This window comes from Neomonachus schauinslandi, chromosome 4 (genome assembly GCF_002201575.2).
Source record: "Neomonachus schauinslandi chromosome 4, ASM220157v2, whole genome shotgun sequence".
Classification (NCBI taxonomy): Eukaryota; Metazoa; Chordata; class Mammalia; order Carnivora; family Phocidae; genus Neomonachus; species Neomonachus schauinslandi.
In genome coordinates this window covers 139,958,340-139,981,948 of record NC_058406.1, presented here as the reverse complement: position 1 = coordinate 139,981,948, position 23,609 = coordinate 139,958,340, and the positions used below count along the sequence as shown (strand labels likewise).

At 37.8% G+C, this 23,609-nt stretch overlaps 1 protein-coding gene across 3 annotated transcripts in view; it reads right to left on the bottom strand.

Moving 5' to 3' along the window:
* WWP1 (WW domain containing E3 ubiquitin protein ligase 1) overlaps nt 1-23,609 on the bottom strand; it is a 115,346-nt gene that overhangs the window by 12,171 nt on the left and 79,566 nt on the right. For all 3 annotated transcript variants that reach the window (XM_021688666.2, XM_021688665.2, XM_044914646.1), the window contains 11 exons: nt 22,507-22,681; nt 20,144-20,198; nt 19,975-20,059; nt 19,717-19,845; nt 17,159-17,234; nt 16,980-17,051; nt 14,651-14,739; nt 10,974-11,133; nt 7,325-7,458; nt 7,096-7,236; nt 3,371-3,491 (listed from right to left, as the gene is read on the bottom strand). In XM_021688666.2, coding sequence (XP_021544341.1) covers nt 3,371-3,491; nt 7,096-7,236; nt 7,325-7,458; nt 10,974-11,133; nt 14,651-14,739; nt 16,980-17,051; nt 17,159-17,234; nt 19,717-19,845; nt 19,975-20,059; nt 20,144-20,198; nt 22,507-22,681 — 1,237 coding nt within the window. The remainder of the gene's footprint in view (nt 1-3,370; nt 3,492-7,095; nt 7,237-7,324; nt 7,459-10,973; nt 11,134-14,650; nt 14,740-16,979; nt 17,052-17,158; nt 17,235-19,716; nt 19,846-19,974; nt 20,060-20,143; nt 20,199-22,506; nt 22,682-23,609) is intronic.

Below are 23,609 nucleotides of genomic sequence, written 5' to 3'. Positions count from 1 at the left end.
CCTTTGGCTCAGGTCATGATTCCAGGGTCCTGGGATCGAGCCCGACATCAGCAGGGAGTCTGCTTCTCCCTCCACTGCTCCCCCTGCTTGTGTTCTCTTGCTGTCTCTTTGTCAAATAAATTTAAAAAAAAATAAAACAAAATTAACTGTGGGATGCCTGAGTGGCTCAATTGGTTAAGTGTCTGCCTTAGGCTCGGGTCATGATCCCAGGGTTCTGGGACTGAGTCCCGCATCCTGGACTGGGCTCCTTGTTCAAAGCATGTGGGCGGGGGGGGGGGGGGCCTGCTTCTCTCTCTGCCTGCTGCACCCACTACTTGTGCTCTCTCTCTGACAAATAAAAATTAAAAAAAAAAAAATTGTTTTAGCTTATCTAGCACCTTTGCATTTCCTTGTAATTTTAGAATCAGCCCGTCAATTTCTACAAAAAATTCTTCCAGGATGCTGAATGGAATTGCATTGAATATACAGATCAATTTGGAGAGAAATGACATTTTATAATATTGAGTCTTCTAATACATAACATGATGTATTTCTTCATGTATTAAAGTTGTCTTTAATTTTTCTGAGCCATGTTTTGTGTTTTTAGGTATAGAGCTCTTGCATGCTCTTGGTTAAATTTGTCTTTTGGATGCTTTAGTACATAAAACTTTAAGATTTCAATTTCCAAGTGTTGCTGGTACACAAGATACACACTTGATTTTTAAATTATTAGCCTTCAATCTGTACCCTTGGCTAAATTCAGTGTTATTTCTAGTAGATTTTTTTGGTAGGTTCCTTAGGATTTTCTAGGTTGACGATCATGTTATCATCCATGAATAAAGGCCATTTTTTTACTCCTTTCCAGTCTTTATGATTTTTATTTCTGCTTTTGCCTCACTGCACTGGCTGGGCTGTCTGGTATAATGGGGAATATAAAGGATGATAGTAGACACCTTTGCCCTCTTCCCAACCTCAATATGAAATATTCATGGTATCACCAATTAGAATGATGTCAGGGTGCATCTTTTTTTGTTGATGCCCTTTAACAAACTGAGAAAGTTGCCTTCTATTCCTAGTGTGATAAGAGTTTTTACAAAGAAATTGTTACATCTTAGTTTAAAGAGATTTTAACTTATAGAGGGCCATGACTATGAATAACCATTATTTCGAATAATGGTATACATGCCCATTATTGTGGTATTATTCATGGTTAAGACATATGATGAATGTAAGTAAAAGAACAACAGACTAGGAATAACAACATAAAGCAAAACAACAACAAAAAAGACCTATATTTTCTCACAGCTCTGTACAATGAGCTAAAGGCAAATCAGTAACCAATAAGGGCTTTAGTCTCCTTATGTGTAAAAGGAAATTATTATATGGCCCAACTATTTTACAGGGCTATGTGTGAGACAACTGTAAACTCTACCAAAGGCGATATAAAAGTATGCGCCTATTCATATCCTTTTACGGTCTTAGTTTCATCTGTGCTCTAATACTGGACTCTGGCCATACATCCCTCTTTCACTAGGTGGGCCTCTAAAATAGGAGCGTTGTTTTGTTTTTTTTTAAGATCTTATTTATTTATTTGACAGAGAGAGACACAGTGAAAGAGAGAATACAAGCAGGGGGAGTGGGAGAGGGAGAAGCAGGCTTCCCGTGGAGCTGGGAGCCTGAAGTGGGGCTCGATCCCAGGACCCTGGATCATGGCCTGAGCCAAAGGCAGACACTTAACGACTGATCCACCCAGACGCCCCTAAAATAGGAGCTTTTAATGGGGGGTATGGAATATTTTAGGTGTATGCATTTTGAAAACACGAAATTATTTTCTTCAGATTCTTAATGAAGTCTGCGATTAAAAAAAAGATTAATACTACTCTAAAAGATATCTTCCATTCTATTCTTCTGATGTGTTTCTGCTAATCTGTACAGTCAAGCTGTTAAAAGAAAGAGACATTAACCAGATTTATAGAGTCTACATTATCAGCCTGAGTTCTGATTTTCATATACTTGTCAGTTTCCAAAAGGCTAATTTCTATATAGGAATTATTGTATACAATTTCTAATGCTAATTTTTCATATGCACATTTGATTATATGAACAAACCAAGTTTCTTAACAGAGAACTGAAGATGGCTAATGTTAAGATACTGCATCCAAAGGAAGCAGAGAATACCAAGGAATATCCTAACAGCCCTACCTATGTTCTAAGCCATATGGGGAAAGAAGACTTCAAGAATTCACCATAACTAATCATTAGAGAAATACGAATCAAAACCACAATGGGATATTACACCCATTAGGGTTGGCTACTGTAACAAAACAAAGCAGAAAATAACAAATGTGGGCAAAGATGTGGAGAAGTTGGAATCCTTGCACAGTTTTGGTGGGAATGCAATATATGGTATAGCCACTGCAGAAAACAGTGGTAGTTCCTCAAATAATTAAATATAGAATTACTTTATGATCCAGTAATACCAGTCCTGGATATATATCCAAAACAACTGAGAACAGTGTCTCTGAGAGGTATCTAAGACACATCTATATATCCATCTTCATAGCAGTATTATTCACAATAACCAAAAGGTAGAAGCAAACCAAATATCCAGTGACTGATGAATGGATAAACAAAATGTGGTATATATGTACAATGGAATATTATTCAGCCCTAAAAAGGAAAGAAATTCTTACACATGCTACAATATGGATAAACTATAAGGACATTATGTTAAGTGAAATGAGCCAGTCACAGTAAGACAAATACTGCACAAGGTCACTTACAGGAGATATCAACAGTAGTCAAACTCATAGTAAGTAGAATGGTGGGGCCAGGGAAGGGGAAATGGGGAGTTGTTTAATGGATATAGAGTTTCAGTTTTGCAAAATGAAAATTAATCCTTGAGATTGGCTGCACAATAATGTAAGTATACTTAACATTACTGAGCTGTACACTTAGAAATGTTCAAAATGGTAAATTTTGTTATGTGTATTTTACTCTCTCCCATCCCCCAGAAAAGAATTTTTGATATACTTCTAACAAGTCTAAATACAGTTGAGACCACTAAGAATGGATCTTTGGGGCAACTCACCAGTAAACAAGGATTTCATTAAGTTCCCCAAGTTATTAGTAAGGTTACACTCACTCTTCAGGACCCCTAACAGTGGGCGGGCACTGAATGATTTTGTGCCCATGACATCATCATGGTTCAGAGAACTTAAGACCATCACCCCATGCTAGGATTTCAATACCCCCTGAACACCGGCACGAATAAGAGAATTCTACATTGTGCTACATCATTTAAAAATGTGTGGACATCCTCCTGTAGAAGCCCAAAAACAGTTCATCCACCCAGTAACATTTCCTAAATAGCATAATAAAAGAGCCTCACCTCCAATTCTTTCTCATCAAAGTACTGTAGCCATTGAAGAGGGACAACTTCATTGAAACCATCAAGGAAAGCTTTGGTCTGTTCCTGCACTCCTCGAGAAAAACGCCACTCTGTCATTAAACTGAAAATAAAGATGGTATTTAAAAATATTTTGTTATGTGAGGTGAAAGCTTAGAAACACCAAGTACTTCTGAAATTCCTTCTCTTTTTCCAAATATGCTATATATATGTAAAACATAAATGCTGATGTTGTGTATGTAAGTAGTTTAAGAGTTAACACATGCTTCCCCATGAGGAAATCAGTTCCAGCACATCAGTAGCTAAAAAGGATGCTTTTCAAAATAGGAAGTTTTTTATTTGTCAGTAAAACAGCCACATTCGAGCACTTATTTCCTGTGCATGTGTAAACAAATAATTCCAAATACTGTGTGCTGACACAGTAAGGGAAAGGCTACAGTCATTCAACAGGTTCTCCTTCCAGCAAAGCATTTGCCAAGGAAGACTTGAGAAGGCTTAAAGCTGGAGAACTGGTTCTTTACATGCTAATTTATTAGAACATGAAGATTTCCTAACAGAACAGAAAAAGTAATACAAGATGAAAATAAAACATTCTGAGGAGATATATAAAGCAGATGTAGAGTAGGGAAGTGTAATAAAAAAGAAGTAAGAAAGAGAATCTGTATGGTGACCCAGAACTTCCACAAGGGGCCTCACTGATAGTAGATGGGTCTGGAGGTCCCTGTGAGGAACAGCACAGACTACTGATGAGGAGAAGCCACCGATACTAGCAGATAAAAGGAAAGGCAATTTATCCACATTACTCCCCTTCCTGGGACCCAGAGAAAGCTGGTCGCCTTCTCTGCTGAGGGCAAACCTTTCATCCTTGCTGCCTCCACAACTGTTCTTCATCAATTACTCGCCCATGCCCTCAACTCTACCTTCTGACCCTCTTCCCATTTGCCCCCATGGGTGCTCAGACTATTGCTTTCCAAAACCCTTCCTTCAACCCAGTGTTTCTTTTTAATTATTCTCTCTCCTCTCTTTACCACCACTCTTACTAAAAGAGTACTCTGTATTTCACTGTCTCCACTTCTCACCTCCTGTTCACCCAAATTTTAAACCACTGTAATGATTTGGGACTTTCAACATCTCTCCCAGGGGGAAAAACAAAACAATTTTCTTCACAAATGTCACCAAAGAACTCTAAATTGCCGAGCCCCATGCCCTCTTCAAAATTACTCCTGCTCCATGAACTTTCTGAACACTGGGTGGGCGTCGGCATTCCCAAGCCTCACACAGTTCCCTGGTCAGTATCAGCATTCCTGATGTGATCTAACTTTGGCTACTCCTTTGTTTCCTTCATTGGTTTCACTGTTCCAGAAATGTTTGTATCACTGAGATCTCTGCCTTCTTTTCTTTTCTCGCTATTTACTACTTAAAGATGGTATCATCAATTACCTAAGTTTTAACTATCATAGAAAAGCCAGTAATTCTTAAATTCCCAAATCCTGCTAAGATATTAAGATATAAAGTCCTGGGGGGGAAATCAGAGGGGTAGATGAACCATGAGAGACTATGGACTCTGAGAAACAAACAGGGTTCTAGAGGGGAGGGGGTGGGGGTATGGGTTAGCCTGGTGATGGGTATTAAAGAGGGCAAGTTCTGCAATGGGGCACTGGGTGTTACGCACAAACAATGAATCATGGAACACTACATCAAAAACTAATGATGTAATGTATGGTGACTAACATAACAATAAAAAATTTTTTAAAAAAAGAACAAAACAAAACAAAGATAAAGTCCTCTCTCCTTGGATATCCTGCTAACACATGCAACTATTAACCAATCTAGAAACCTCAAATACTTCATTTGCTGGTATTTTCCCCACTACATGTAATTGGTCACTGAATCTGAACTATTCTATTCCTGTAATATCCTCAAAAATCCATTCCCTCACTTTTATCTCTACTGTGTCCTGTTTTAGGCCTATGATACTGAATTACTAGGAGAATGAAAGAGCCTCTTAACTATGTTCTATCTCTAACTACTTCCTTCCATCCATCTATCCCTCCCAGTTCGTCCTCCATAAAGATGCCAAAATAAGCCTTCCAGAAACAATTCTGATCATCTCATTTTGGTTGTGGTTAGTTTTTGATCACTCTTATATTAGAGCAAAAATCCAGGTTTCTTAGACATAAGAGTTTCCTTAGACTAATGCACAATCTGGCTACCCCTCGAGGTTCCCAGCTAGTCACTATTTCTCACCATGATATACTATTCCCACAGTGCTGTGGTTGTAGTCTCAGGATAAACTAATCCCTTTAATACCTCAATTCCTCTGCTCCTGCTATTTCCCTCCCCACTAAAGCTCTCCATCTATCAGGCAAACTCTCATTTATCTTTTCAGACCTAACATATGCAATGCCCTATGAAGAACTTTTTTTCTCAGTTCTCCCAGCAGAATCAATGGCTTCCTTCCCACTTTGGATTCCAACAGCATTTCATACATCTTTCTACCATTCATTTACTCATAGATTCACTGAGGTCCTATACACTAAAAACAAAATATCACAACTGAAGAGTTATGCTTAAGGAAGTTTTGTGTTGCCTTTGTTTGTAGTGGCCCAAACTGGACACAACTTGAATGACACCTACTAGCAAAAATGACTGACGAATATAGAAGGGATACACCATAATTTATCTAGCTATTAGAAAATGCATTAGATATATCTCTACTGACATGGAGGATGGAAAAAGCAAGCTAGAGTGTAACATGTATGATATGATCCCATTTTTGAAACAAGTATCAAGAACATAAAAACTTGAGACAAAGGTGATACCGAGAATCCAAGCCTAAAGGAGAATGAAAATGGTAGTACCATTAATAGAGATAGGTCAAGTGAGGCAACAGGAAAAAAAAAATGAGAAGCTTGATTTTGACATGTTAAATTTAATACAGGTGATTCAGTAGTTGAGGAGTTGGCACACTATGGCCCATGGGCCCAATCCAGCCTGAAGCCATGTTAGCAGGCTATTTAGAGAAGCAGGCTGAATAAAGAACCTGGGAAAAACCTGCACATTTAGGAAATGGAGATTCAGATAACCATCACTACAGAGAAAGTGAAGAAAATCCATACGGTGCAGAATCATGGAATTAAAGGGAACAAAGAGTTTCAAGACAGAGGCTGTGGCGGGTACTGTGAAAAGAGTAAGTTAAAGAGGAAAAGTGAGCTGTAAGAGGAACTGAGCATCAGCTGGGCTTCACTACTACCTGACAGAGCACCCTGGGTGCTTCATCTAGAAATGAAGAAGCTGCACAGTCTTTGCAAAGCCCTTTTTAGCCCCACTGTTCCATAAATTTTAATCTGCACAAAGGTAGAACGCTTACAGCAAGCAGGAGTGGGAAAGTGAAGGTCATCATTTATTGTCTTATTTCAAGAACACTGGTACTACTGAGAAGAACTTAAATATATGTACATCAGAGGCAAGAGAAGTTATTTTAGTACATTTGAATTTTTGAGTCCTGTCAGAGCATGTTTATAAACTGAGATGAAGATTGAGTAGAGAGCAAATGACAAAAAAGGATAAGTGAAAGGAGGAACGAATGTGCAACAGCTTCCCAGAGGAGTGAACATGGGATCAAACTAAGGGCACAGACAGAGGAGTTAGTTCTGACACACGCCAGAAGTTCTAGAGATTAAGGTCAATCAGGTGTATCACCTTACCCAATATATTCATCTTTGTTCTCCTCAGTCACCAGGATATTGGAACCTCCCAACTTCAGGTCATGCGAAGTAACCTTTCCCAAAATTTCCATGTCAACAGAAAAGTACATTTCTAAGCCACATTCTTCAATGTTGTTGTCTCTGGGTGATATAAATATATATCGACTAATTAACATGATATCTAAATTGGCTTCAAGAAAATGTCTCATTGAAAGATAAATCTTCAAACCTTATCCAGATAAGGGAATTATAAAATTCAGTATCAATAGATTCCAAATCCTTAATAGTCAGTTTTTTACTTAGCATACGTTTGTAGAATGGTAAAGAGAAACCAGTATCAATAAACTTCCCATGAAAAAGTGCCTGCCAAGAGAAATAAAAAATTTTACTTAAAAATTTATAAAACAACAATTTTCTTATTCAGAGCACAATAACAGAGAAATCATGAGGCTTCACAGGCCAAAGTAAGCACTTAAATAAGTAACCAGGATAAATCATGAAAACCAAAATATTACGTAAAATGCTAAGTATGAAACACAAATTACAGAGTTAAATGACTTCAAACACTTTGCTCTATCACGTCCTATCAGTAACTGTCAATGAGGATGGTAAAAGAACAGTATCAAACCCCCACTCTTTCTAGTGTATTTTATAAATTAAATTAACCTAAATGGATGCAGAAATACAGACGGAGCCTCAGGGCTCCTGTGCATGCACCTGGCAAGACTCCTCCTCCACTCCTTTCTGACCACAGTTGCCTAAGAGATTTGCAGGACTGACCCCATTTGTCTTCACTCCTGCTCACAACAGCCAACACAAAAAAGCGCCAGACCTCCTCAGCACCCCAACTCTCACCACCAACTGCCCATCCATCTCAAAATCCAATTCCATTTCTCACACCTCCCCTAACTCCCAAAACCATCTCCCATCTCTATGCTTTTCCCTTCTGAAGCTCCTGATCCATCATTAATAAAATCCCCCATATACTCGTTCTTTGAAGATCCTTTGGCATTTTGATTTAACAAACATCTAGCATTTTTCTGAAAACTTTGCTTCCCCCCAAGTCCTCCCAAAGGGGTGCTGTTTCTCTCCCATCCCCCTCATATCACCAGGCCTGGAAGTGGGGCAGGTGTTGCTCCTCATTACTAATTCCTCCTCCCCAAACCTGCCCGTCTTAAAGCTCATGGCTTCATACTGCCCTGAGTGGCCCACGGCCCCACCCCTGCCCGCACTTCGCTGCCATCAACCCTAGATCTCGGAGTTTCTCCTTGTTGCTCCCTCAATGCTGTGTTCTTCTACACTACCATCTTAATTTTAGACATTTCAACACCTACAATGATGATTCTCTTACTACCCTAACTTTTTAGTCCTTTCAATAATCTTAGTCTTTCACTTAGCCTAACCATTCTCGACATCATACCTAAGATACTGTTATTAGCAAAATACAGCAATAACTGTATTCCTTCACAAACTCAATTTCAACCATCACCTAATTTTCTAGCTCACTGCCTTCTGCAGTGATATCTGCAATTTTTGACCCCACTGGGATTTAAAAAATACATAAAACCTTATCACTGTTTCTCAGCTACTCAACAGTTATTTCTTTCCTTATTCAGTTTTGATTCCATCATCAATCATTAATATTACTCCCATGTATACCTTCAAACCCAGCCTCTCCTCACAGAAATTCTGGCAAAATCCAAAGCCCAGCTAAACACAACCCTTAACTTACTCCATCCATGCCTGTGCCTGGGTATTGGAACATGCTAGAAATGCATATACAACCATGCTGACTAGTTCATGACCAACAACCTCCAGTGGGAACTTAGTGCTGCCTAATAATCATATTTCCCCACTGCACTCCCTCTCCCAGGTAACTACTATTCCTCAAATACTTTTCTCTACTCCTCACTCTGAGCTAATGATCTTGCTTTCTATTTCATGGAGGAAACAGAAGCCACCAGAAGAGAATTTTTGTGTATTCCACCACCTCTGCTCACGACGAGCATCTGAATCTATATGCTCTATTATCTATTACTTCTATGTGTGCCACACAGCTCTCCTACTCCAGGTCACCGCTCCCATATTCCCTCTTTGACGTCATCACATTCTTTCTTCTTACTTATCATTATCTGCATGAAAATGTTTTATTCTCCTCCCATCCTAGATACTGCCTAATTTCCCTATCACCCTTTACAGCAAACTTCCTTAAAAGATTTGTTTATATTTGTTGTCTCCATTTCTCCTTCCATTCTCTCTGGATTTCACTCCCACCAGTCAACTATTGTCCTCTACTGCTCCTGAATCTTTCCCCTGGCCAAATCAAATGGTTAATTCTAAGATCTCATCTTGCTTACCGTATCAGTGCTAGACAGGGCTGACCATCTTCCCTCGTCTTCTGGCAACTGTTCTTATTTGATTCTCCTATCTCCTCCTCCTCAGCTTTTTTGCTGGTTCCTTCTCATCAACTTGACCTGCAAATGTCCTTAAACTTCTTCTGTCCACCCTTATTCCTTAAACAATCACATAGCCCTAACCTAGCTAGATAACCCCTCATCGCCAGACTTACATACCCAACTCCCTATTCTAATCTCCGTTTGGATGTCTATAGGTTATCTTAAACTTAACAAAACAAATCCATTTTTTTTTTTCCCAAATCCGAATTCTTGATTTTTCCCAACCCCCAAAATGTGCTCTTGCCACAACCCTGCCATCTTAGGAAACAGCAACTGCAACCAAACACACAGCCCATACATTTTGGCGCCATACTTGACTCTCTCACACTGTGCATCTAAGCTGCCCGAAAGTTCTGTTAGCTCTAACTACAGAATATATCCAGAATCCCAACCACTTTTCTCACTACCTCCATTGCTAAACCACTCAAGTTCAAGCCACTATCACCTCTCACCTGGATTGTTGCAAATGGTCTCCCTGTTTTTGCTGTTACTCTCCTCTGCCCCCAATTACAGTCTCTTCTACACAGCAGCCCAGTAAACTTAGTAAGAGCTAAGTCAGATCATGTTACTTAGATCGTGTCATTCCCTGCTCAAAACCCTTTAGTGAATTTCCTAAAAGTCTGACACACTACCTTTCAACCCCAGCTCCCACCAAATTCTCTCTCATACACTCTGCTCCATGCATGCCATTTTTTAATCAGAAATATAATTCTACTTTGGAGCCTTTTTCTTGCTGTTCCTTATGTCTAGAATGTTATTCTCCAAGATACATGCATCATTCAGTCCCTTGCTTTCATGTTTCTGTTCATGTGTTACCCCCCAGAGAGTCCACCTCTAATCATGCCATATAAAAAAGCAACAACACTCCTTTTCCCTTGGCACATAACTTAGGTGTTATTCTGTCTCCCTCTGATAGAATTTAGATCCCCGAGAGCAGGGACTGTATCTTTTTATTATGGTCTCATCTCTGTAATATTATGATGCCATAGTAGGTGCTCAATAAATATCTGCTGAGTGAGCAGACAGAAAGTACAAATAAATACAAACACTTCTGAAAAGACAATAGCCCCACAAGAGTTTCTGCTAAGCTCTGAAAATTCCCAAAACATCAGTCAAGTGCAACTGTTATACAACTCAGATTTTCCTTTTAGCAGAAGTAGTCACACCATAATTAAGCTTTAATTTATAAAATGAAAGGACTTTTAAAGACTAATTGGCTACATCAATAATCATTATATTCATAATCTTGATTTCATACGGGTACTCAAAAAATATGGTACTCTCCTTTCTAGGCAAACTTCCTTGGTAACAAACTTTGTGAATATACACAACCAAGGATAACGTGGATCATTTTTTTAAGTCTTCTCCAAAATACTTTTGAAATAAGCAAGTTTAAATAAATAAAGGAAAATAAGGACTTACCATAGCAATAAAGCGACCAATAAAACAGAAGTATGAAAGATGGTCTGGGTTAATGGTTGATGCTGGATTTATTTGTAGACAATAGTTGTTCTTGCCAGCATACTCAAATAAGCAATACATAGGGTTCAAAACTTCATGTGAAAGCAAGAAAAACCATTCTCTAAAAGAAAGCAAGATTTTTTTTTAGCATTCATACACACATGACTTTAAAAACAAATCTTAAATACACCCATGCACACATCATCTCTGCTCAACAGCCTTTAATAACTCCACTGCCCAATTTCTCAGCCCTCCAGTTAAGTCTTCCTATGATCGGACCCTCCGCTCAGTTACCTGCAGTTCCTATGATGCCAAACTACAAACTCAGTGCTATTCACAGATAACATGCTTATTTCTATGCCATACTCTTCTTTGGATACGTCTCCTCTGTGTCAACTCAGCCTATGTAGGTGCCACTTTTGCTTTCAGTCCAACTGAGATTCATCCCACTTCAATTTTCTGAAGCAACTTTCAGCATATTTATTTGTATCAATCACTGACTACTCTGTGGTACCGTGATAAAACCACAATATTATTCATTTTCCTGTACATGACCTGCCCATCCACCAGATTAGAAACTCCTCAAAAGCAAAAGCCATGTCTTCATATATATTTTTGTATCCTTAACTCACAGGCATTCTAGGATCTATATGCAATAGGTTTTAGTAAGTATCTGCTGGTGATACTGACCTACACAGCACTGCTGCTATGGGACAGTTTTAGTTTTATTGCCAACATATTACAAATGGAACTAAAATTAAAAACATGAAATCTTTAAATGTGATTAGCATTCTCTAACTTACTACCACCTATTTTCCCTCACTTATCAAAGTCTAATGATGAAATCCAACTAGATAAAAGATTAATAATTCATATCACAAAATAAACCCAATCTGCAAGACTCTCTTCAACAGCAATTTCTTCTAAAGCAGGGTTCCAACTCAAATGCTTACAGTGATCAGTACACGTGGCTTCCTTCTCTGCATGGGCCTCACATTTTCTACTTAGCCACAATCCCCCATTCTTCATTGTATCCCTGATAAAAGTTATTACCAATTTTAAGAAAGAATTCTTTCTAGGCAGATAATCATTGTCCTTAGATGACAGTGCAGTGGTGGGCACAGAGTGGAAAAGAGTGTTATCTACCCTACAGGGCTGAATCAGCTATGTAGATTCAGCCAATTGATGCCATGTGAGAAGGTGGGAACGTGGGTCTAGGGTTTTTAAAGAGAAGCCAGAAATCTTGATTCTTAAGCATAATCTACTGATTTTCTTTAATGCTGTCAAATAATTGAAAAAAATTTAAAATCACAATGGGAGCCATTACTAGGCAGGCTAAATCTGGCCTGGAAGCCCATTTACAAAAGCTTTTTCTAAAGCTTTAAAAATATAAACTCAGAAACTGCCTGACCGGTAGAGAAGGGAGTCTTCCCCTAAACAAAATCAACTAAGAAATGATAAACACCAATTCACAAAACTAAATCCAGTCCCAAAGTAGTAGTGGAAGCAAGTGACTTCCCACTGTGACAAGGCTGAGGTAAAACATGCCCCCAGGGAAAGGACTGACAGATCTGTGAGAATGTGTTTACATACACACAAAAAAACTAGAAATAAACTTTCTAGTTGCTGCAGATCACTTTTAGCAAATAGCAGCCCAGAGAAAACTGAATACATTCAAAAGAAGAATGCCTATAACATGGTATCTGACCTATATACCCTGACACTAAAAGAAAAGAAGGAAAAATTCTAACTAAAAAGAGGTGGATGAGTTCACTTTCAACATATCCTTTTCTATACTCTCAAATAAACTAAAGAGATACTAGAGGTTGAAAAAATTATGAGACAACAGATGAGCTAGCAGAGCCTAGAGAAGAAAATGAAGAAAACAGTAAAGCCACTAATGAAGAAAAATCACATTAGAAGCAACAAAATGTAGGGCAGTACTGCATACAGTGACATGAGGATAGATTTGAGAAAATCAAAACAAAATGGAAAAGCACAAAGATAAAAATAATCAGAGAAAAGATGACCGACATGTAAGACTGACACAGAAGATTCCACATACCCATGATTGATGTTCCTGAAGAAAAATGGAACAAATGGAACAGAAAAAATATTCAAAGACATAATAGAAGAAAATTTCCCTTAAATTAAGAAAGATCTTAATATGTTCCTAAGAAAAGATATAAAACGATCAACAACGAAATTAATGAACTTCAATGGACTGTGTGGGCATCCAAAGGAAAAACAAAAGTTTCCTAAAAGGAGTTGGCCTTCCACTTCACATGCTATAACATTCAGTGGTAGAAGACAGTGAAACAATGTCTACAGGGTAGTGGAGAAACTAGTGTTGCGTAAGAATTTATATCTAGTGAAGTTGTTTATATACAAAAGCAACAGAAAACACATTTTCAAACATGCAAAACTAAAGGAGTATATCACCCTTGTGAACTCTTGAGTAAACCAAAACATGAATATGTGAATCAAAATTAAGAATTTGGGAGTAAGAAAATCATGGTTTGGAGTAACTGAATATGTGCATTAAAACCCTCAAAACATAAAACTAAATGCAAACAGCTGAGGTAACTATGAGTACAGAGAAGCATATGAATGTTATAAAGTCAGACACTGTAAAAAAAATAAAACCATATTTTATTTCTAAGGTAGCTCTTTCTTTTTAATGTCTGAACATTCCTGAAACTGAGATAAATCACAGTAGACGTGATATGAACATTTATTGTGATAGGTAGTGTTTCTTTTCTGAAAAAGCTTAATAATGCACTGGAGAAGAAAATATGCTAATTAAGCCAAACCTCTGATAATCCCACATATATGCTCCCACCTATCTCTTTCTGCCCACTGTACTAAAATTGTGATTTTGTAATTCTGTACACCTCTGAAATATTAGTTTAAAAATTTTTTCCTATGAAAAGCAGGTTTAATTCTTTTAAAAGATTTAATGAAAGTGTTCTGGTAAAAAATAAATTGTTGTCAAATTAGGTTTGGGCAAAACAAAAATTTTTAAAGTTGTTCATTAAAAAAATTAAAAATTAAAAGGATTTCCCACTCATATTGCTCCACATTTTCCACTGTTAACAATGTATTTAATGAATGTGAAGGACTATTCTCAAAAGGACTCAGATTGGATTAAAACACAAACATAAAACCAACATACACTGTTATAATAACAAAAATTAAGAAACAACCTTATGCATGCTGATCCATTAATTAAGGTATCTACATACAATGCAATATTATGCAGTCATTAAATAAGAGTATTAGCACCATTAAATAAAGGAGAGTATTATTAGCTCCATATAGAATATGAAAAGATGTCCATGAGATATAAAACGATAAAATGAAGTTGCTATATTGTACATATTGTATGATCAATTCTGTTTAAAAAAATAGCAAATGTGTACTATATCGCACATACATAAAATTTATATATATGCAGAGAAAATGTATAGGATAACCAAGACAGTAATAATAACACCTCTGGAACTGTGCTAATATTTTAATTTTTGTTTTTAAAAATAACTCTGGATTGCTATTGAAGAAATGTATCTTTTCAAGAATACATCCACTGCATACAATGGAGACATACTTATTTCAAAGCAGATGTGTTTTTATTTTACCTTGCTAGACCACCATAATCAAGTCCTTCTTCTCCTCTAAATATTACATATAATCGCCTTCTCAAGTCATAAGGTTTTAATGCCATAATCTAATTAAAAACAAAAACATGGATACTTAAAACACTCATATACAGCATTAAGTTTCTTCCAAAACAATTCAATATAAACTTCATCTGCATTTCCAAAATTACACATTTCCTTATCTCATACAACAATGCTTTTAACTTGAGATCAACTGATGTGTTCCACAAACTTACTCTATTAAGCTTTCCGTGATTCACCTTCTAAAATCTCTTTCCCCTCTTCTACTATTAAATGGTAGTTCTACTTTGGGTTAGTGGCAAGAGAGGAAGAGTGACACAGAAAGCTTTTAAGTTTAGAAAATATTCCTTCCCTTGTTGCTCCCCAAATTTTACCAAAATCTTGTAAAAGGTGACTTATAAATTTTTCTAACTAGCAACATTTGATGAGAAGCAAAAGAGCTTGTTCTGGGTCCTGCTTATACCACATATACCATTTCTCAGTAGGAAACAAACTCAGCTAAAGCAAATAATTTATACAATATGTATACCCAATTTTCACAATCCTTAATGGCTTACATGAGGATTCTAGCAAACAGGCTTTACTTCTGGGTAACAACGAATTACTTCCACCACACGTGTCAAAACCAAAGCCAAGACCGGCATGTCCGGGTGACAGCACAGCTCACCAGCAGGACTTTGCCTTATAGGCAGTCACGCACATCAAACAGACCATGGTTCTCCCCACACCAGAGGACAAAGCAAAATAAAGTTTTTCATGAATCTGGATGTACACTTACTACAAGAAAGCTCAAACAGAGCTTAGAACAAGCTAAGAATTTATTAACTCAAACCAAAAAATGTTTTGAAAATAGCTGCATTAAGTATCTTGCCCGAATTCCAACAGCTAGTAAAATTAAGCTAGGATATGAACATCTCTAATTTTGGAGTGCTATTTCATTTTGGCTTGTTTATGTAAAAGTCCCTATGTACCGGGACACCTGGGTGGCTCAGTCAGTTGAACATCTGCCTTCGGCTCAGGTCATGATCCCAGGGTCCTGGGATCGAGTCCCACATCGGGCTCCTTGCTCATCGGGGAGCCTGCTTCTCCCTCTGCCTGCCGCCTCCCCTGCTTGTGCTCTCTCTCTCTCTCTGACAAATAAATAAATAAAATCTTAAAAAAAAAAAAGTCCCTATGCACCTGTATACACAGGGACTTTCAGTTCATCATTGTAATACTTTGGTGGGGGGGGGCAGGAATGAGAAGACTTTTATGAAAAATTCTCCACATCACCAGAAAAAAAGAACTGATAATATTTTGATTTTTTATCTTTAAATTTTCTGCAGATGATTCAGGAAAGGCAGACATATTACATTTATTCATTCACCAAATGTTTACTGAATACCTGCTATGTGCAAGGCACTATTCTAGGTACTAAGCATAACAGCAGTAAATGAAGTAGTTTGTGCTCCCATGGAGCTTACCTTCTAGTAAGGGAGACAAATAAAATGGGTCAGGTGGTGCTAAGTGTTACTGAAAATAATACATAAAGGGCTAGAATGGGACTATGAAGGAGGTGAGCAGGGACTCCCATCTTGACTAGTGTGCTCAGTCGAGGTCTCTCTGAGATCTTAACCTTTAAAACTGAAACCTACAGGAGGTAAGAATGAACATCAGGGTTACTGAAGGGATGGATACTTACATGGAATAGAGTATCTATACTGATTTAATTTTAATTTGGTTGTATTATCAAGACTTGTTTGAGTTAATGAAGTCTTAGAAAAGTGCCAAAACGTGTCATCTTGTTCCAGAAACTGTTTAAGCTTCATTTAAAATGGACATAATGGGGGTGCCTGGGTGGCTCAGTCATTAAGCGTCTGCCTTCGGCTCAGGTCATGATCCCAGGGTCCTGGGATCAAGCCCCGCATCGGGCTCCCTGCTCGGCGGGAAGCCTGCTTCTCCCTCTCCCACTCCCCCTGCTTGTGTTCCCTCTCTCGCTATTTCTCAGTCAAATAAATAAATAAAATCTTTAAAAAAATAAATAAAAAAATAAAATGGACATAATGATAAGCGTTATCACAAAGGGATGTTGTGAGGATGAATGAAATGAAATGATACCTATAAGATGCCAGTGCCAAGCATATGGCAATCACTCAATACATGATGGGGTTTATTATGACTATTATTATAATGGACACTCAGTAAGTGGCAGTCATGGTATGAAATTTCTAAACCCTAACTCCCTTAATATATATATAGGATATAATCAGACAAGTTGAACTGTTTATTCTGATAAAATCTTTCTTACCTGTTGGAAGGAATCTTCAAACAGTGTCTGCCGGGATACATTGATCTTTACATGACTGGGTAGTGCATTAGACTAAAAACAAAAATAATATCGTGATATCATGTAAGCTGTAGTATAGGTATAGTATAAAGATAAGACTAAATGATTATGAACATAAGATTTATTTACCACTGTAGTACCTGGCACAAATAACGAAAGTGAGCAAGTTTCCACCTAAAGCTGCGTTCATAAGCAATCTGTGGACCACCTTTAGTTCTAAAGAAAAAAAAAAGAAACCACACATTAATTCAAAATAAAATTGGATATGTAATATTCAGTATGAAACTGGAGTATACCAGAGTCCTACAAATGACCACAGGAAAGTTATTTGCTGGGAGAGAAGATACATTTGGTGGGCCAAGAGGCTTGCACAATGAGGACACACACAAAGAGTGAGATTGTATGTATGTATGGGTCTTTTGTAAAGAAGTTAGTTAAATGAAATATTAAAGTCTATTACTATTAAAAAAACAAAACCTTTGATAATACTTAAATCTAAGGAGGATAGAAGCTCTAGACAGAAGAGACAGGGAAGGAAATTCTACCACAACTTAAACCTAATCTCAAACTGAAAGAAACATTGCTGAGACAGTATGCAAAGCAAAAGCAATTTCTAAGAATAAGTGACATCCAGGTCACACGGCTCAAGTGATCAGTGAGGGAAGAGGCAGAATGGGTGGCACGGAGGGATAGGCTCAATTCACACTGAGAAGGCCTGAGGCTTCCGCCTTTTGAGGGAGAGCCTAAGACACAAGCACAAAGTTCTTTCATGATCTTAGGGAACATTTTGGAATGGATGGAAAATGTTCTCTTATGTTGTTAGGTTCAAGTGAATTCATTGAACAAATATTTGTGAAATATATAGTATTACCTGACATTCTTCTAACCAATGAGAGTGTTATTTGTTAATAAAACAGGTAATAACCCTGTTTTTGTAGAGGTTATATACCAGTGAAGGGGACAGACAAGAAACAATAAGTAAACCATCTATGAACTGTGTTAAAAGGGGATAAACGTTTTATCACTCCTGCTCCTCAAAAAGGAAAAAGAGAGAGAGAGAGAAAGGCAGTGTAAAAAAGATATGGAGTGGTATAGGGAGAAGTTTAAAATTCTGAAATGGGTGAACAGCGTTGAGTTCACAGACAAATTAATATTTGACCAAAAACATGGAGGGCATTAAGTCGTGTACATATTTGGGGAAAGAGCAGAATAAAAGCTAAGACCCAGAGGTAAAAGCCCAGGTGCTTGAGGCATAGCTAGGGGGCCCGTGAAGCTGAAGCAGAATGAATGAGGGGAGAAAACAGAGATGAAATTGAAGAGCTAACAGGGGTCACATTCTGTAAGGCAGTGGAAGCCACTGTGAGGACTCTCCTTTTCACTCCGAGATGGGAAATCACTGAAAAGTTTTTGTGTGAAGGAATGACTTTCTACTTAATAGAAAAAAGAGAGAAAAAGTCAATCCTGTTGCTGTATGGAGAATAACATTATACGAGGTGTGGGTAGGAAAGCAGAGAGACAGAGGCACCACTTCAGGTGACCATGTGGTGGCAGTGGACGTGGTGAGACCTAAGTGGATTCTGGACATACTCTGAAGCTGAGGTAGCTAGAAATGTATTGTGTCAAACGCTCCTAAATCAAATGAGACAGGACTGGAACCAACTCCTGAATTAACAATTAACAATGTGGAGGTCACTGGTATCCTTAAAAAGTTCAGGGTCAGTGGAACTTCCTTGTAGTCTGTTTGAAAGAGAAATCAGAAACAGCAATGTAGAGACAATGCTTTCAGGTACTTTTCCTGTAAAGGGCAGCAATAAAAATGAATTTTCACAGAATTAATTTGAAAGGTAAAATGCTGTGCTTTTGTTTATTTGTTTTTAATTGAGGAGAAACAGCAGCTGAGGAGGAATAATTCAGTAGAAGAAGAAAAACTGACGATGGAGGATAGAAAGATGGTAACTGCTGGAGCAATTAAATGGGAAAGAGGGGGCAAGATCTAGAGTGCCAGCAAAGGGACTGGCCTTTGATAGGAACAATGATAGTTCACCTATAGGATCAAGAAGGAAGACAGACGCTGGGAGGTGGGCAGATGTGACAGTAGGAATTTGCAAAAAACAAAAAACAAAAAAAACCCCCTTTTATGGTTGCTTCTATTTTCTTAGTGATGCAAAGATATCACACCTAAGAGTAAGGATGAAGGTGAGCTCTGTTTTAAGATACTTTTATCTGGAAAATTCAAATGTGTTAACATCTCATTCCTTCATGAATTACAGTAGCATGATGGGCAGTTAAGAGCAGAGTCTCTGTGAACAGACTGCCTTGGTCTGAAACCAGCTCTATTCCTTTCCGTCTGGTTTTGCGTAAATTAGTTATGCTCCCTAAGCCTCAGTTTCTACAATGAAAAATGGAAAATAATAGTATCTACTTAAGGTTGTTTGGAAATAAAATGAGCTAGTTTATACAATGTTCTTAGAACAATACTCTGCACATAGCAATCACGAGATAAATATTTGCTATCATTATTATTAACACATTACGTGCTACAAATTCATTCTGTAGTAATGTAAAGCAAAGATGGGTATACCGGGCTCTTACTTATATAGGTTTTCTTGATCCACAAAGTACAATCTGTTGCTAAACTTGAGGCTAAATTTTTATGTCCTCATTAAACAGCATTTAAGAACTTCAGGTTTTCACTTACACAGATGACTTCCCATTGCGAGGATCTTTGAATGTTGTTGTTCTTGTATTATGATCAACAAAGTACCTAACACCTTCCCGAGTATACCTAATTTCCCAGCCTTCTGGCAAGGGTTCTTCATTCTGTAAGCTAAAAGATAAAGTTAGAGTCACAAGGTGAATATTTTCTAGGTACTAAAAACATCCAAATCTAGGTTTACTTGATTCTATCTACAGATATATGTAAGATGACTTAATTAAGGCCATAGCACACACATACCCTTGAGTTCTGGGATCTTCCCACTGGGTTGTTTTTGTGTTATGATTCACAAAGTAAACCCTGTCGGTTGAATCCACTCTTTTTTCTAAAAAATAGAGTGAGCACAGCATTTAATGACTAGTTACTATATATACCTTCAGGTATTTTTACCAACAACGTATCAGCTTACCCCAGCCTGGTGGCAAAGGCCCATATGGGTCATTTTCTGCAGCTAACATTGAAGCCTGATTGGAGAAAGGGTTGGAGGGAAAAATAAAAATATTACTTTAATATAAAAGCAGAGATAAACTAAATACTTGGTAGAACCACATTTTCTAGTGATTTTCTAAAAAATATGATAAAGGAATGTGAATATAGTGATTTCAAGACACAAAGTACATTTAAAAATGTTATGAGTTAAGAGGAATCCATCAGTTGATAAAATCATTAGTTTTTCTAAGATGATTTAGAAATAATATATTGAGGTCAATATTTTAATTTTTTAGCTCTTCTACAATAATCTGTTAGGAGTGAAATGAGACAGAAGAGCATACAGAAAGTTGTGGTGTTTAAATGAAAAATATTATTTAAAAGTACAATAATAATCACAGTTCTCTTTAAGACACACCTACTAATAAAACCAACATTAAAATCCAGTATCATCTTTATACAAGTAAATTCTTATCTTAATATTAGTATTCTTTTATATATTCATAAATAAAAACATTCATGCTTACATATATTATAACCCAGAAATATACTCAGAAGAAAATATAAACATTCTACTACCAATTTTAAAAGAATGATAAATATAAAAATCATCACCTGAAAAAATACGTCTTAATGCATCTTGATAAATATTTTATAACCTTATAATAGATGTTGTTAATTTTACCCAATATCCATTTCCCATGCCTTCTTCCTTGACACTCAAACCATGGTTTTGTTTGAGGTAGCAATGTGTCCATCTAATATTCCATTCCCAGCCTTCCTCACAGCTGAGTTGGTAGAACGACCAATTCTAGCCAGTGAGCACTGGCAGAAGTCCCTGGTAAGGGCATCCCTTTTCGAGTAAAAAGGCAGGGCTTGCAAGATAAAAGCCATCTGCCTTTCTCATTCCCTTTTCCCTTTCTTCCTGTCTACAATGGGGAATGAAGCCCAAAGGGCACCAGCTCTGTATGACCGAGGTAAGCACGAAGCATGGTAACGATGCACAAAGAATCTGGGTACCAGGTGGCATTACTAAGCCAATGTATGTGTTAGCCTGGACTTTTATCCCAGACTTGTGCTATACTTAGATAATTACACCTCAACCTGTTTAAGGATGTTCTATGCAGGAGAACACATTTCTACTACATCCCTATGACCTAATTCTGCCGTTTCCCCAAGGTTTTCACATACACAGCTAAGCTGATCCAGAACAAAAGCACACAGTACATAATTTCTTGTTTACTATATACAGCCAAACAACGAAACCTTACTACAGATTTCTGTACAAGTTACCAAAGAACCAGCAATTGGTGGCAGTAGGAGATGCTATGTAGGCTGGGTTGGCCCACTCCCTCTATGCTGGCTACAGAATACCAGGAGAATGGGTCAACCTGCAAATGAGAACTTATTATTTAACCTTTGAAGAAAATGGACCTGAAAGAGCCAGCCTGAGGCAAGATAATGAAAAAAGAGTTACTTAAGTTTTCTTTTTGTGTCTTTCCTAATTCCTCCCTATCTGCTAGCCTCTACGTTTTGGGTTTTCAAGTTGATTCAAAACACTCTCTAGAGATGCCCGGTACTTAAAATTTGTATTTTCCACTTCCTGTGATCAAACCTATTTAACAAAGGTTTCCCTCTACCCCGTCTTTTTTTTTTTTTTTTTGAGACTTTATTTATTCACTTGACAGAGAGAGACAGAGCGAGAGGGAACACAAACAGGGGGAGTGGGAGAGGGAGAAGCAGGCTTCCCGCCGAGCAGGGAGCCTGATGTGGGGCTTGATCCCAGGACGCTGGGATCATGACCTGAGCCAAAGGCAGACGCTTAATGACTGAGCCACCCAGATGCCCCTACCCCCCGTCTTCTTGTGGATGTTTGCTTATGGCAATAAATGGACCATCAATTGGTCAAATTTTCAGATAGCATTAGATTTTTCGGACAAAACTATCTCCACATGAAAGTGCTGTTTCTGAGAATCTGGGATGGGAATCAGAACATCTGGAAAATGGCAATCCTGGTCTTAAGTAAGGTAACCAGTTTTGTTTAAAGCAAACAAAATGATTCCAATTAAAGGCAGAGAACTGGGAATTAGGAAAGACAAATTATTTCATCAAGAAATTTCACTTACGAAACTACCACTTAATAAAGACAAAAACTGTACTTATGTTAGTAAACTAGAATGAAAAAAAAACTTAGTGTATGTATATCAGAAATAATTATTATTTATTAAAGAGTAAATAAAAAATACCTTGCAGTGCAGCCTATAACATTTCAAAATCACCAAAGTAGAAAAGAGCAAATGCCTGGAGGAAGAGTTGTACTGACATCTCACAATCTGCTCTTACCGAATAGAGGTATCGCTGGTTGAACTGCTGCATCGCTCCCTGCAACTGGTTCCGCTGAGACTGCCACTGCTCAAAGTTGCGGACAGACTCCATGGTGGGTCGCTGCCACGTGGTTGTTCTGGTGTTATGATCCACGTAATAAACTCTGCCGCGATCATCAACTCTTCTTTCCCAACTACCACCAACAAAGTAAGCATGAATAAAAATTGAACAGAAACCTGAAAGTATTTAGTTAACAGTTCACTCATATAATCTAAAAATCAGAAACACGACAACGTAACTGTAAAATTTTGAATATGTAACTTGCTTTTTTAACTAAATTGCCTTCCCATTCTACCACTACATTATTTCTAAGAACGGTCTAAAAAAGGGGCCAAAGACTGAATAGTCTCCGTATCAATCTGACTACCCTCTCTCTTTATCTGGTTAAGAAGCTCCTGAGTGCTCACTGTACACCTAGTGATCTGCCCCTCCAGCCACTGCCCAAGTTCAGGGCTGTAACTCAACCCTTAACAGGTCTTTAACTTTCCTGCTGTTATCCGGCTGAACACAAGTGCAGATTCAGTCATGACATTCCACCTATCACAGCTCTCTGGCACGGCATTAAAAATGAATCCATTCACCATTTCAGCCTCATCTCCCCTGAGCCCCCAAATCAACTCACTTGCTGGTCCCAAGTGTGTATGTTTCACTTTGTCATCTCTGTTTGAATATTCCCTCAAAACAAAATGCCCTTTCCTATTTCGCCACCAACTGAAGTTCGCTCCATCCTCCCAAGTTCAGATAACCGTTAAGTCAATTTGTGCCATTAACTTAGTTATGTAGCTTATTCGAGGGACAAGGCAAGCCTAGAGTTCTCCTACTTACCCCCATTCTCAGCTCCCTCACAAACACTTCTTCTCTGTGCCATTAACTCATACAATGATTTAAGAGTCCTTTCAGCAACCAATCTCACAAAAATAATATTACTTGTCTTGAATTTTCTGGACTTGGACCGTGTTTTATATTGGACTTTAAGTTACATCTGGAAGGACAGATACTCTTGAGTGTGTAGCAAAGACAATAAGGAAAATATTGCAGGTACAGGCAGAGTGGGGTTTTTT